The 15631-nt window shown below is 38.9% G+C and overlaps 1 protein-coding gene and 1 long non-coding RNA gene across 3 annotated transcripts in view; one reads left to right on the top strand and one right to left on the bottom strand.

The window, feature by feature from the left end:
* The window catches only part of LOC119523002, an 85326-nt gene that overhangs the window by 29397 nt on the left and 40298 nt on the right, over positions 1-15631 (bottom strand). The gene's annotated exons all lie outside the window — the stretch shown is intronic.
* EDARADD (EDAR associated death domain) overlaps positions 1-15631 on the top strand; it is a 73227-nt gene that overhangs the window by 14468 nt on the left and 43128 nt on the right. For both annotated transcript variants that reach the window (XM_037821739.1, XM_037821743.1), the window contains exons 2-3: positions 1429-1487; positions 5525-5564. In XM_037821739.1, coding sequence (XP_037677667.1) covers positions 1429-1487; positions 5525-5564 — 99 coding nt within the window. The remainder of the gene's footprint in view (positions 1-1428; positions 1488-5524; positions 5565-15631) is intronic.

The following is a 15631-nucleotide window of genomic DNA, read 5'->3' on the forward strand; positions in this document are numbered from 1 at the left end:
CTTGGGTTGCTTCCATCTTTCGGCAATTGTGAATAATGCCACAATGAACATTGGTGTGCAAATGTTTGTTCGAGTCCCTGCTTTCAGTTCTTCTGGGTCTGTATGCAGTAGCAGGACTGCAGGATCATATGGCAATTCTGTACTTAGCTTTCTGAGGAACTGCCAGACTGTCTTCCACAGCCACTGAACCATTTTACATATTTTACATTCCCACCATCAGAGAAGGAGTGTTCCTATTTCTCCACATCCTCTCCAACACTTGTAGTTTTCTGTTTTTTAATAATGGCCATTTTAGTAGATATGAAATGATAACCTCATTGTGGTTTTGATTTGCATTTCCCTAGTAGGTAGAGATGCTGAGAATCTTTTCATGTTGCTTTTTAGCCATTTATATATTCTCTTTGGAGAGATGCCTAGTCAAGTCTTTGCCCCTTTTTTAAATTGGGTTTTTTGTCTTTTTATTGTGGAGTTGTAGGACTTCTTTATATATTCTGGATATAAAACAAACCCTTTTCAGATATGTGATTTCCAAATATTTTCTCCCATTGAACAGGCTGCCTTTTCACCCTCTTGACAAAGTCCTTTGAAGCACAAAAGTATTCAGTTTTGAGGAGGCCCCATTTATTTATTTTTTCTTTTGTTGCTTGTGCTTTGGGTATAAAGTCTAAGAAACCACTGCCTACCACAAGATCTTGAAGATGCTTCCCTACATTTTCTTCTAGGAGTTTTGTGGTTCTGGTTCTTATATTTAAGTCTTTGATCCATTTTGAGTTAAGTTTTATAGGAGATGTGAGATAGGGGTCATCTTTCATTCTTTTGCATATGGATATCCAGTTCTCCCAGCACCATTTGTTGAAGAGACTATTCTGTCCCAGTTGAGTGGACTTGGCAGCCTTGTCAAATATCAGTTGGTCGGATCTGAGAGTCTATTAGTGAACTCTCAAGTCAATTTCATTGGTCAATATAATCTATCTTTATGCCAGTACCATGCTGTTTTGACAATGGTAGCTTTGTAATATGCTTTGAAGTCACTGAAAGGTATTTTTTATTTCATGAATTCCCATGGCCCACATGGAATAAAAACATGTTGCTATATAGTAGGAAATAAAGCAAGCAGCAGAACTCAGAATTAAATCATGCCTGCCCAAAGTTATGTCAAATCCAATACTTCTGCATAACTTGTGGTTGTTTGGTAACTCTCTGAGTAGATGTTTATAAATAACCTGCTCCAAAATGTTTTTCTTTTTTAACCAAGTTTCTTTTTCTTAATGCAATCTGAAACTGTTCCTCCTTATTTTGACTCCTAGTAGTTGAAAGTAAGTTTTTCTCCAACCTGATTAAAGTAGCTTGCATCTATATGAAAAATTTGCCAAAGGACACATTTGTGCTTTTAAATTAAAGGAAATACTCTCTGCTTTTTTTTTACAGATCATGTGGCAAAGGAGCCAGTGGAAGATACAGACCCTAGCACTTTATCCTTTAACATGGTAGGTTACAACTGTTACATGCTTGGTGATGACTTGGTTTTTCTTCTCACTTTCTTTCTTTACATCTTTATTACTCAGTATTTACATGTGATCCAAAACCCATAATAAGATTTTCCAAAGATAAACTTTATCATATTATTCTTTGTGACAAAAACTTCGGATTTCCACAGAGTAGTGGTAGATTCTGTACTTGTTTTGCATATACCAGAAGTGATTTTCCTAGATTATCTGAGGTCTTTGTCTACTATTTGTCTGTTTTTAATGACTCTTCTTAGAAAATCGAAATACGTAATGTAAGAGTGAAGAGAAAAACAGGACTACTAACTTACAACTACTGAGCACGGTTATATACTAGATGCGCACACACTATTTGTGTTAACTCTGTTATCTTGTTTAATCCCCACAATAATCCATTTTACTGACCATTTTACGAATGAAATACTAAGGCACAGGAGGTAAAGTAAGTTGTCCGGCCTGAAAGCAGCCAGGCTGGCTTTGAACCCAGGCAGCCCTACCCACCCACTCTCCCTTAACCACTCTGTGGCTTGTCTACTGCTTTAAAGTTTACAAAAGCTTTCATGTACTGTTTGTTTGCATCCTGCATACCATCCTGTGAGATGGTGGAGCAGATAATTTCACCTTTTTGTGCAATTGAAATATATATAACATAAATTTTGCCATTTTAATCATTTTTAAGTGTGCAATTTAGTGGCATTGTGTTCACAATGTTGTTTTACCATCACCACTATCCATTTCCAAAATTTTTCATTACCCAAAACAGAAACTCTGTACCCATCAGGCAATAAATTCCCAATTCCTCTCTTCCCTCAGCCCCTGGTAACCTCTAATCTACTTTCTGTCTCTATGAATTATCTATTGTAGATATTTCATACTGTCCTTTTGTGCCTGACTTACTTCATTTGGTACAATGTTTTCAAGATTCATGTCATTCCTTTTTATGGCTGAATAGTTTTCCACTGTATGTATATGCCACATTTTGTTTATTCTTTCATCTGTTGATGGGCAACAACAACTTGGGCTGTTTCCACCTTTTGGCTATTGTGAATAATGCTGCTATGAACATTGGCATACAAGTCTCTGTTTGGGTTTCTATTTTTAATTCCTAAATACCTGGGACTGGGATTGCCAGGTCATATGTAATTCTGCTTTTAACTTTTTGAAGAACTGCCAAATTGTTTCTACAATGTCTGCACCGTTTTACATTCCTACCAGCAATGTATAAGGACTTAAATTTCTCTACATCCTTGCCAACACTGGTTATTTTTTTTTTTTATAGCCATCCTAGTAGGTTTGAAGGCAGATATTTTTATCCCCATTTTACAGATGAGGAAATGGAAGTTAACTAATTTGTATAAAATGACCCAGACCAGAGCCCCACTCTGCTATGAGGTCCTGCCTCTCGCTTATGATCAAATTATGTCTTGACAACATTAAATTTATTACTATATATATTATATAAGGCACATTGCTCTCACTCAAAATGTTTTAGAGAATAGGGTCATTGAGTCATGAAAAATTCTGATTAACTGAGATCTGGTAACCATGAGATTCTAATTTAGTCAGAATGATATAAAATACACTAAACAATAGAATTAAATTAAGTGTCTTCAGATCTTTGCTGATTCATGAGGCTTCCCAGTATTTTAGAGACACAAGGTGTTTGTTTTCAGGATTTTTAATAATTGCTGCCCAGCGTGAGGACTGTGGACAGCACAGGGAATCAAGCTTTGTCACTAGTTTGGAAACTAGTACGAAAACATCCCTATCTTTTAACTCTCATGAAAACAGAATGAACAATGATCCTGTGACCATTTTTATTATTCCTTCAAGTGTAATCTGTGACTAAGGCCTTTGGTTTCTATAAGTGTTATCCAATTCCCTCTTTCCTTTCCAGTCCCATTACCACCACCTACGGTTACAGCAGTCTCCTACTCACTCTCCCTGACACCAGGGTCACCCTCTCTTGGAGCCACGTCTTTATTGCTCACCTTGGGTTGTGGCTACCTCAAATTGCTCCTCCATGCTGGGGACAGGGTAATCTTTCCAAAGCTTTCCACTGCTTACAGGATTGAATAGATATTCTTTGACACAGCAGATGAGGTCTTCTATGACCTTATCTCAACATCCACCACTTACCCCTGCTCACCTATCAGCCAGAAACATGTAGCTATTTGCTGCTTCTCAGATACTCCCTGCCCTCTCATATTCCTAGAATAGCTATAATGTTATTCTCTCTGGCAAGGAAAATCCATCTCTTCATCTAATGAACTCTTATGGTCCTCCCATCTCCTCATCTAGTGAACCCTTATGCATCCTCCTTTCTCAGTTCAAGTATTCTCTGATCTTGAAGCCTTCTGTGTCTTGCCCTGGGACCTTTGTGCTCCCTTCTTCATAGCCCATTCCCTACTTTTTATCAGATTGCAGTAAATTGTTTGCTTGTCTGACTTCCCTCAATGCTGTAGTGACCATCATCCCATATACTGAGCACAAGGCAGGAGACAATAGATGTTTGCTAAGCTAATCTTCTCAAGAGCCTAGAATGGCACCTCACCAGAATTCCTTTGCTTAACTAACTCTACCATTTCAAATACAGTCCTGTTTTCCTCTCCTCCCCTCTGATACACATATCTGCTTCGGGCTGACCAGTCTTTTCTACGTGCCATTCTTCCAACCACCTGGCCTTTGTTCATGCTGTATGCACCATCTGCAGCTCCTCTGCTCCTTCACCCAAATCCTGGCCATACTTCTAGGCCTGCTCAATTGTCAGTTTCTCCAGGAAACCAGCACTTGCTGTAGGCTGTTTGCGTAGTCATGCAGACTTTCTAGTAGATGTAATTAATTCTGTGTAAAAATCTGGGGATGCAAATATCATAGTCCTTTTTCTGTCTATCTGGGGAAACAAACAAATACTTTCAAAACAGACTGATAAGCATTATATAGAATTATGGGTATGTTTGCCATGCTCTTGGATTAGAGTGGCAAGAAGGATTAATTTGTTCCTGGGGAAAATTCTAATTGACTTCTAAGTTCTCTAAGACCAATTGATTGATTTTTGGAGGGGAAGGACTGGAGACCTTTTAGAGGTTCTGAAACTTTACTGCCCAGCTCTAAAGAAACTCTAAAGAAAGGCCTTTAAAGTAAAACCTTTTGCTCCACATTTATTTCTTTTTCTCCTCTGTCAAAGGAAGACATGGGGGAGAATCACAGGGAAACCTGGAAAGTGCACTTTTGTTCAGGCTGGAGGACAGTGGGCCCAAAGGCCCAGATGGAGTGGAGAACAGGGAAAAGAGCAGAGGTGAGGGGATAAAATAGGGAAATAAAGCACATTCCTACTCCTCTCATATAAGTCTTCAGAGAATGGCTACATTATTTAATCTGAAGTTAAAGGTTCCAGAATATTAGACATCTGTATACAGATACAAACAAATAAAAATCTATGTGATTATAAGAGCATTTGCTATTTTGAATTCCCTTTAAGAGTACTACCCTTAATTAATGCCATTTATTAGGGACTGATTTTTAGGTCTTTGTGCATCCAAAAGGATAGTTACCTTTAGAACACCATTGTATTCAACCCAGAGCAGAGCTCCACAATGGTAGGATACATGCTTATTTACCTGAATGACTCTCACACAGAAACGGTGAGAAGAAATGTGTCTACCTCATAATTCATGCGAAAAAGTGTTCCTCAGTTTTAAACTGCAGGAACTAGATAGGGAGAATAGCACTGCAGGGAAGAGAGGAAGTGTGGTCTAGTGGTCAGAGCTGAAGAAATTAGGAAGGTTTATTCTATTTCACATCCCCACATTAACTTCTTGTCAAGCTTGTGTCATTTCTGTGAATTATGAAGAAAAACAATTGAAGGGTCAGACCTATGGATAAGCCCAAGGCTACACACTTCCAAAGTGTATAATTGAAATCATTACTTTCCCAAGGCAAAACGCTCTTTTCACTTTGATCTTCTAATTGATGATGGCCATTTAAAAATAACTCTCCTCTTTTGTTGGTTTCTACAGTCAGACAAATATCCCATTCAAGATACGGGACTTCCTAAAGGTATGTACAGTTAATATTACTACTTGAACTCAGTGATTATTTTAATAAGAGTTATCTTGTACAAAGCATTAGTCCAACTAGCTTTTTCATTATTTAAAACTGTAAAACAGAAACATGCCTACAATTTAGCTCATGACTTGTTAGACGATTATCTCAGAAATAAATTTTCTTATTAAAATCTATCGTTTTGTAACAAATTATAAATTAAATTCCTGTGGTGTTTTTAACATGCCGATACATGCATAAAATGAAGGTATCCAGGACTCTGGGTTGCAAGTGACAGAATCCTAACTTAAATTAGTTTAAGGGTGGGGGAAGGGTGGGTTTATTGGCTTAGGTATCTTAGGGTGCTGCTTGATCCAAGCATTTAAATGATGTGATCAAGCTCTCTGTCTCCTACATTGGCTTGGGCAGGTTTTCTCACATGGAGGAAAAGATGGACACCAGTACCAATCAACCAGCCGGCTATAAATGGTGCTGCTCAAGATGACTGGGGAAGAAAATTTCACTAAAACTGTGTTAAAAATAAAATAGCTGATGAAAAGGGCCCCATTCCCCCAAAACCCATTAGCACAACTTTAGGGAAGATTATGATTGGGACAGTGGGGGTCATGTGCCCATCGCTGAATCAATTGTTGTCATCAGGGAGGTGGAGGACTTTGGCCAAAAACTGAGCTAATGTGCCAGCCTTGAGATCAGGCAGAGGAGGGCATGGAGTCAATTCTATCCAGACCACAGGCAAGAGGTTCTGTTACTAGACAAAGGGACAAGGGCTACTTGTCAGCCCCTATCCCCACCCCTGAAATATTATCTTTTTTAACCCATAGACTAATGTTTTGGTCATGACACAGACCACAAGGATGATGAGGACTGAGCGTTCCTCATTTCCATCACAGGGCAGTCTGCAAAGCTGTGTTCCATATAGAAGCCAGGCTTCTGGTCATCAGACTGCAGCGTTTATCTGGTACTCTGCTGACAACTCAGAGACGGGGGGCAGGATAAGGATGGAGGAAGGAACAATCAGATAGGACAAGTTTCAAAGTTGGCATGAACAATGGGGACCCCTTCCTACTCCCACAAAGCACACAGGCTTCCTTGTCACCACAGAGAGGTAGGATTTCCCAGAACAATATAATTTGGATTTCCCCTGGGTGACCACAAGGTCATCTGTCTGGAGGGTTGGGAGGGAGCTCCCTGCCAGAACCAACCTTGTGATTACGCCTGGTTCTGCCAAGACTCTCTTCCTTTTCCTTCCCTACCCCCAGACTCTTCTCCCTGATCCCTGCAATTATACCATTAGAGTTCCATTCCTTTTGTCTCCAGTGCATGTCCCTGAGATTGCAGTGGTATAGAGAAAAGAATCTGATGGTCAGATTTGAGTTCAGACTCTGGCTGTACCAGGGGAGGCTTTTGGTAAGCTCCAACCTCCTTGGACCCCAGTTTCCCATAACTTCCCCGTAAGTCTCCTGAATCCCCAAATCTGATTCTTCATATCAGCAAGGAACTAGAAGTCACAAACCAGGTAATAAGGAACAGATCAGAGGCAGTCTTGGGCAGTGGTTCTTAGACTGCAGTGTGCAGTGAAGAATCTTTTGGGGAGCTTGTTTAAAATGCAGATTCTGGGCCCTGCTGTCCAAAATCATGATTTGATAGTTCTGGGGTCAGGCCCAGGAATCTGCATTTTAAGACATACCTGGGTGACTGGGATGCAGACCACAGTTTGTGATCCTGCATAAGAAGCTTCACGGATTCAGTGTGCCCACCAATGGGGCACGCAGAAAAGAGAACTAATCTGCCCAGTTCTGAGTGACCTCAGCAAGTAACTTCACCTCTCAGTGCCTCAGTTTCCTTGTCTGTAGAGTGGAGAGGACCATGTTGGCATCCTTCCCCCAGGGTGGTTGTGAGAATTAAATGAAATAAGTCTGGAACAGTACATGGCACACATGAGCACTATACACAGGGGGAGGGAAATCTTACAAAAGATATGTGAAAAATCAGGGCCGAAGACTGTCAGAAGCTTTCATAGCAAACAGGCAAAAGTGAAACTGTTTTGGAAAAAGCAGAAGACTGAGCTGAATTGACTCTGGATAGCACAATGCAATATCACGGTGTGATCTGTCTAAAGATCTTTTTTATTACCTTTGAATGTGATTTCCTGCTTTGAAAGAAAAAGACTGTTGCTTAGTAACCTGATACTATAGTAACTGTATACACTAAGGTGTCTCCTAGAATTTGAGTTTTACAAAACCTTAAGTAAAATTGTGATGAGTTTACAAGTAACATGATTATGAAAGTCATACCCGAAACCTTTCCTTTGCCCTTATTCATGATGAACAGAATTAAGTGGTTAATTTCTTGTCTCCAAAAAAATATACATTGTACATGTAAATGGGACATGTGTTTAAGTTAAAGAACTTACTCTGGTATTTTTTTAAAAACATAACTACTTGTTCCAATATCATAATTAAACTTTTATGGTAATTTTCTCATTAAAATAATTTTTAGGCAAAGATAATCCATGTGGATTAGTGAAAAGACTAATTTATAGGCTTAAAAGTAGATGCAATCTAATTATATTTAAGCACAAATCAGGACTCCAACATTTAAGTAAATTTGGGGAGGGCAGTTATTTTACTTAATAGAAGAGTTATTTGTAAATAGCTTTAACAATTGTCATATAGTTAAAATTCTAAAGTCCTTGAAATTTACTTCCTTAAGCAGATTAAACATATTTCACAAAATCTTTATTATAGTATTAGGGTATTACTGCTTTATTCACGGACATTATAAAGCTATTCTTCAACCCCTCTCCAACTAGAGTGGTTCTGAAAAAGTGGTTTAACCATAAGTCAACTGTGGAAATGTAATGTATTTCACTGATTAGCATCTGTTTTTGAGGGGGAAACATGTTATTATGCTTGTTTTCTCATTGGAGAAAAACCAGTGGGCAAATACATAGTTTCTAACTCAGTCAACCCTGAGTTTAGAGACTTCAAGGGGTACCTTATCTCAGGCCTCTTTTCTGATGGGCATTCTGTGAGACTCTGCAGGCACTAAACCCAAGACTGGCATAAGTTAGCAGTTTCTATGTGGTATCAGGGATTATGTGATATAAAATATACCACAAAGGGCATGTGACTTTACATTTTGAGAAAAACGTATTTGGAAAACGAATGTGAAATTTTGAGCTCCTATAGTGGAGGAAAGTTGCATATAGATAAGTACTCACATCATAGATCAATCAAGATTTTATCATTTCCATTTTCTCTGTTGTTGCTTCCTGTGCTTTTCTTTTAACATTGCTCAAAAAATGTATAGTGAATTTAGAGTTAAGTTAAAGAGAAGTGAAGTAGACTGATTCTATTGCTTATCATTTTGAGGAATTTGAACTGAAGCATGGATTCTATTTAGGGGAGGCCTTTTGGAATAATTTGTTAACTAAAATGTAGAAGTAGTAGTTCAGTTTGAAAAAGTTAGGAGAAAAGAAGTAAGTACTTAGGAAATCACTAAAATAATTACAAAGTAAAAATTTCTCCCTTAAAACTAGCAAGGTAATATGCTGTATTTTATGCGATTTCTCACCTCCTATTATTTTGTTAATAGGCACTCCCATTCTAACAGGAAACTACATATCCCTCCTTCCTGCATTATTTTCTATGTGTCTTCCTCTTACTCATTATATCAATACACTCCCTTCTTCCAATTCTTAATAGGAACCTCTTGGCAATCTCTGTTACCAAAAAATAAATAAATAAATAAATAAATAAATAAATAAATAAATAAATCACACACACCCCCCCCCCCAAATTATTACAAGAATCCAAAGGTGAAGATTCTCCAAAAATATTTTTTTCTTTTGTATACAGGAGGGTATGGGGAGGACTAGGATATGGACACATAAAATGAATGTTTGGAGTACCATGTAAGAAAAATTACTATTTAAATTCAAGTTATCATTGTATTAAAAAATTTTACAAAAATGCCGTGTTAAAAAGTATGACATTGACCATTATAAGAATTAGTATGACTGGGGTCAGAATTAGTATGGCTGAAATTACATCTGTTAACTTTTGCTGTGAAGAATAAAATTTTAGTGTGCATTAGAACTGTGTGGAGTGTTGTTAACAATACAGAAGAAAGAACCAGTGAACTCAAAGACAAGACAACTGAAATCATTCAAGCTGAGGAGCAGAAAGTAAAAACGATTAAAAGTGAACAAAGCCTAAGATAAATGTGGGACACCATCACGCAAGCCATTATACATGTTGTGGGGGTCCCAGAAGGAGAAGAAAGAGAAAAAGGGGAAAATGGAATGTTCTAGTTTGCTAATGCTGCCAGAATGCAAAACACCAGAGATGGATTGGCTTTTATAAAAGGGGGTTTATTTGGTTAACACAGTTACAGTCTTAAGGCCATAAAGTGTCCAAGGTAACACATCAGCAATCGGGTACCTTCACTGGAGGATGGCCAATGGTGTCTGGAAAACCTCTGTCAGCTGGAAAGGCACGTGGCTGGTGTCTGCTCCAAAGTTCTGGTTTCAAAATGGCTTTCTCCCAGGACATTCCTCTTTAGGCTGCAGTTCCTCAAAAATGTCACTCTTAGTTGCACTTGGGGTATTTGTCCTCAGCTTCTTCGGAGCTAGAGTCTGCTTTCAACGGCTGTCTTCAAACTGTCTCTCATCTGCAGCTCCTATGCCTTCTTCAAAGTGTCCCTCTTGGCTGTAGCTCCTCTTCAAAATGTCACTCTCACCTGCACTGAGTTCCTTCTGTTTGTCAGCTCATTTATATGGTTCCACTATCAAGGCCCATCCTGAATGGGTGGGGCCACGCCTCCATGGAAATTATCTCATCAGAGTTATCACCTACATTTGGGTGGGGCGCATTTCCATGCAAACAACCTAATCCAAACGTTCCAACTTAATCCCCACTAATATATGTCTGCCTCACAAAATTGCATTAAAGAATATGACTTTTTCTGGGGGACATAATACATTCAAACCAGCACATGGAATATTCAAATAAATAAAGGCAGAAAACTTCCCAAATTTTATGAAAGCTTTGAATAGACACATTCAAGAATCCCAATGAACCCAAACAGGATAAACTCAAAGACAACCACATCCAGACATGTAGTAGTCAAACTGTTGAATGTCAAGGACAAGGAGAGAGTTCTAATAGCTGCAAGAGAAAAGCAAAGTGTTATGTACATGTGAGCATTAATAGAGTTGAGGAACAAAAAAGGTATGCGATTTATAAGGACTTCCTAGCAAAATAGAAGAAAGTCCTGCATTATCAGTAGTTACTTTAAATATAATGAGCTAAACTCTCCAGTCAAAAGGTAGAGATAGGCAGAATGGATAAAAAGCATGATTCAACTACATGCTGTTACAAGAGATTCACCTTAAATTCAAAGACACAAGGAGACAGAAAAATGAAAGAATGGGAAAATTGTACCACACAATTAGTAACCAAAAGAGAGCTGTGGTAGCTATACTAATATAAGATAAAATAAACATTAAGTGAAAAACTGTTAGGAGGGTCAAGGTAGGTCACTATACACTGACAAACGGTCAAGTCAATAAGAAGATATAAGTATTTAAATATATGTGCACCTAATGGCAGAGACCCAAACTATTATGAAGCAAATATTGAAGAATTTGAAGGGAGAAATAGATGATACTATATTAATAGTAGGAGACTTCAATACACCATTTTCAGTAATGGATGGAACATCTAGACAGATCATCAATGAAGAAATAGACTTGAAGTATACTCTAAACTATCTAGACCTGACATACATATTTAGAACACTTCATCCAACAGCAGCAGAATATACATTCTTCTCAAGGGCACACAATTATTCTTCAGGATAGATTATATGTTAGCTCACAAAACAGTAACAATAAATTTTAAAATATTGAAATCATACAGTGTATTACAATGTATCTTCTTTGACCACAATGGAATGAATCTAGAAATCAATAACAGAGGGAGAAATGGAAAATTCAAAATACGTGGAAATTAAACAGCGCACTCTTAAACAACCAGTGGGTCAAAGAATAAATCACAAGGGAAATTAGGAAATATCTTGAGGGGGATGAAAATTAAAACACAACATTCCAAAACTTACGGGATGCAGCAAAGGCAGTGCTGAGGTGGAAATTTATAGTTCTAAATGCTTTCATTAAAAAAGAAGAAAGATTTCAAATCAGAGACCTATCCTTACAAGTGGGGATCTAGAAAAAAAGAAGAGCAAATGAAACCCAAAGCAAGCAGGAGGTAAAGAAGAAAGATTAGAGTGGAGACAAAATAAAATAGAGAATAGGAAAACAGTGGAGCGAACCAACAGAGACAAAAGTTGATTCTTAGAAAAGATCAATAAAATTGGAAAATCTTAGCTAGACTGACTAAGAAAAAAAGGACACAAATAACTAAAATAAGAAATGAAAATGGGGACAATATTACCAACCCACAGAAATAAAAAGGATTATAAAAGGATACTATGAACAACTGTAACTGTACTCCAACAAATTAGATAAACTAGATGAAATAGACAAATTCCTAGAAACACAAACTACCTATACCAATTCAAGAAGAAAAAAACATCCCAACAGACCAATAATGGATAGAGAGATTGAACAGGTAATCAAAAATCTCCCAACGAAGAAAAGCCCAAGACTAGTGAGCTTCACTGGTAGATTTTACCAAATGTTCCAAGAAGAATTAATACCCTTCCTGGTCACAATCTTCAAAAAAATTGAAGAGGGAGGAATACTCCCTAACTCATTATATGAGGCTAACATCATCCAAATACCAAAACCAGATAAACATACCTGTTCTGGTTTGCTAATGCTGCCATTATGCAAAATACCAGAAATGGATTGGCTTTTATAAAGGGGGTCTATTTGGTTACAAAGTTACAGTCTGTAGGCCATAAAGTGTCCAAGGTAAGGCATCAACGATCGGGTACTTTCACTGAAGGATGGCCATTGGCATCCAGAAAACTTCTGTTAGCTCAGAAGGCATGTGACTGGCATCTGCTTGCTCACAGGTGGTATTTCAAAATGGTGTTCTCCAAAATGTTGCTCTTGGGGCATTGTGTCCTCTCTTAGCTGTAGCTGCTCTTCAAAATGTCACTCTCAGTTGCTCTCTAAAATGTTACTCACAGCTGCTCTGCATCTGGGCCTGTGTGGCTCTTTTTAAAGTACTCCAGTGATCCAATAAAGACCAACCCTGAATGGGCAGGGCAATACCTCCATAGAAATAATCCAATGAAAGGTCTCACCTACAGTTGATTGAGTCATATCTCCATGGAAACACTGAACCAATAGTTTCCAACCTAATCAACACTACTACATCTGTTCCCACAAGACTGCATCAAAGAACATGGCATTTTGGGGAATGTAATATATCCAAAGCAGTACAATACCAGAAAAACCAGTATCCCTTATGAATAATGATGCAAAAATCCTCAACAAATTACTAGCATACTGAATCCAACAGCACATTAAAAGAATTATAAGCCATGAGGAAGTGAAATGTCTCCCACGTATGCAAGGGTGAGTCAACATAAAAAAAATCAATTAATGTAATACACTGCATTATTAGAATGAACGAAAAAAAAAACACACAGTCTTCGCAATTGATGCAGAAAAGTTTTTGACCTAATTCAGCACCCCTTCTTAATAAAAACACTTAGGAAATTAGGAATAGAAGGAAACTTTCACAACCTGATAAAGGGCACATATGAAATACCCACATCTAACATCATTTAATGGTAAAAACCTGAAAGCTTTCTTCTAAGATCAGGAACAAGACAACGATGCCCACTGTCACCACTGTTATTCAACATTGTGCTGGAGGTTCTAGCTAGAGCAGTTAGGCCAGAAAAAGAAATAAAAGGCATCCAAATTGGAATGGAAGAAGTAAAACTTTCACTATTTGCAGATGACATGATCCTATATATAGAAAGTCCCAAAAGATCTACAACAAAGCTCCTAGAGCTAATAAAAAAATTCTGTAAAGTGACCAGGTACATGATCAATAAACAAAAATCAGTAGTGTTTCTATACACTAGTAATGAAAAACCTGAAGAGGAAATCAATTTTTAAAATTCCACTTACAATAGCCACTAAAAGAGTCAAATATCTAGGAAAAAATCTAACCAAGGATGTAAAGGACTTATACATGGAAAACTACAAAACACTAGTAAAAGAAATCAAAGACAACCTAAATAAATGGAAGGACATTCTTTGTTCATGGATTGGAAGACTAAATATTGTTAAGATGACAGTTCTACCCAAAGTGATTTACTGATTCAACACAATCTTAATCAAAATTCCCCTAGTCTGTTTTGCTGAAATGTAAAAGCCAATCATCAAATTTATTTGGAAAGGTAAAGAGCCCTAAATAGCAAAAGCCATCTTGAAAGAGAAGACTGAAGTTGGTGGACTCATTTCCCAATCTTAAAACTTATTACAAAGCCATCATAATCAAAACAGCATGGTCCTAGATGGCAGCTAGGTAAGACAGGGCAAAAAAACACCTCTGTGAAAAACAGTAGATAAAAGCCAGAAAGTGACCCAGAACACCAGTTCCAGCAATGCACCAGCTGGACAAGGTCTGCTAAATCCACAGGGATCATGCATTTGGTGAAACCGGAAGTCTGCATTCTGAAACAAGTGAGTGAGCTGGCTGAGAGCCTGGCGGCCACACTGCAGTGTGAGGAAACCACGGGTTGGTGTTTGGAGACAGACTAGTTCTTTATAAAAAAAAAACAAACAAACCTGGGACTGACTGTGGATACAACGGTGAGAACCGTGCAGTGAAGCACGGCAGGAGTGGGCTGTCCCAACACCTCGGTGTCTGGCATGCAGGATAGCCCTTCCCACACCCACTGCTGATTGTCTTGGGGCCAGGGGGACAGAGGGGAGCCAAAAGGAGAAAGAAACCGCACCCTTTGCAACCATCTCCCGAGCGGGCTTGGGACGCTGCCGCCTGGGGCCAGACCCATAGTTCAGAGCCACACCAAGGGTCCCACTGTGACAGGGAGTGGTTCCCGCAGCACCACACACATGCCACAATATTGGCCGTGGACGGTGGCCTTTAGTGCACCCACAGCTAATTGTCCCAGAGCTGGGAAGGCGGAGCTGTACGAAGAGGGGAAAATTAACACACCCCATTCAACCATCTTTACAGCAGGCTGGGGACGCCCCTGCAAGGCCCAGTGACCCAGGGCTTCTGAAGGGCCAGTGCACATTTGTGATGTGGCACAACCTTCCCTCGGCAGGGGTCCTGGAAGAGCACAGCTGAGAAGGGGGACACACTCGGAAATCCCAGGGACCCTACACCAGTGCCAGGGACTTGTGGGTCAGCGGCAGAGACGATCTGTGGCAAGACCGAAATGAAGGCTTAGACTCTTGCAATAGCCTTAAATCTCCAGGAACACCTAGGAGGTTTGATTATTAAAGCTGCGCTGTCCCCCTAGCCACCCAGACACACGCCCCACATTCAGGGTGGACAGTACCAACAACACACCCAAACCTGGCACACCAATTGAACCCCACAAGAATCAGACCCCCACACACCACAAAGACAAAGTTGGGGAGAACTGACTTGAGGGGAATAGGTGACTTGCGGACTCCATCTGCTGGTTAGTTTGAGAAAGTGTACACCACCAAGCTGTAGATCTGACAAATTAGAGACTGGTATTTTATAGACCCTGAAAGAACCCTATCAAGTAAAGCAAATGCCAAGAGGCCAAAAACAACAGAAAATCTTAAAGCATATGATAAAACCAGACTATATGGAGAACCCAAACCCAAACACCCAAATCAAAAGATCAGAAGAGACACAGTACTTGGCACAATTAATGAAAGACCTAAAATCAAACAACAAAAGCATGGCACAGGATATAAAGGACATGAAGAAGAGCATGGCACAGGATATAAAGGACATAAAGGAGACCCTAGAAGAGCATAAAGAAGAAATTGCAAGAGTAAATTAAAAAATAGAAAATCTTATGGAAATAAAAGAAACTGTTGGCCACATTAAAAAGACACTGGATAC

This window comes from Choloepus didactylus, chromosome 2 (genome assembly GCF_015220235.1).
Source record: "Choloepus didactylus isolate mChoDid1 chromosome 2, mChoDid1.pri, whole genome shotgun sequence".
In the NCBI taxonomy this organism is placed as follows: domain Eukaryota; kingdom Metazoa; phylum Chordata; class Mammalia; order Pilosa; family Megalonychidae; genus Choloepus; species Choloepus didactylus.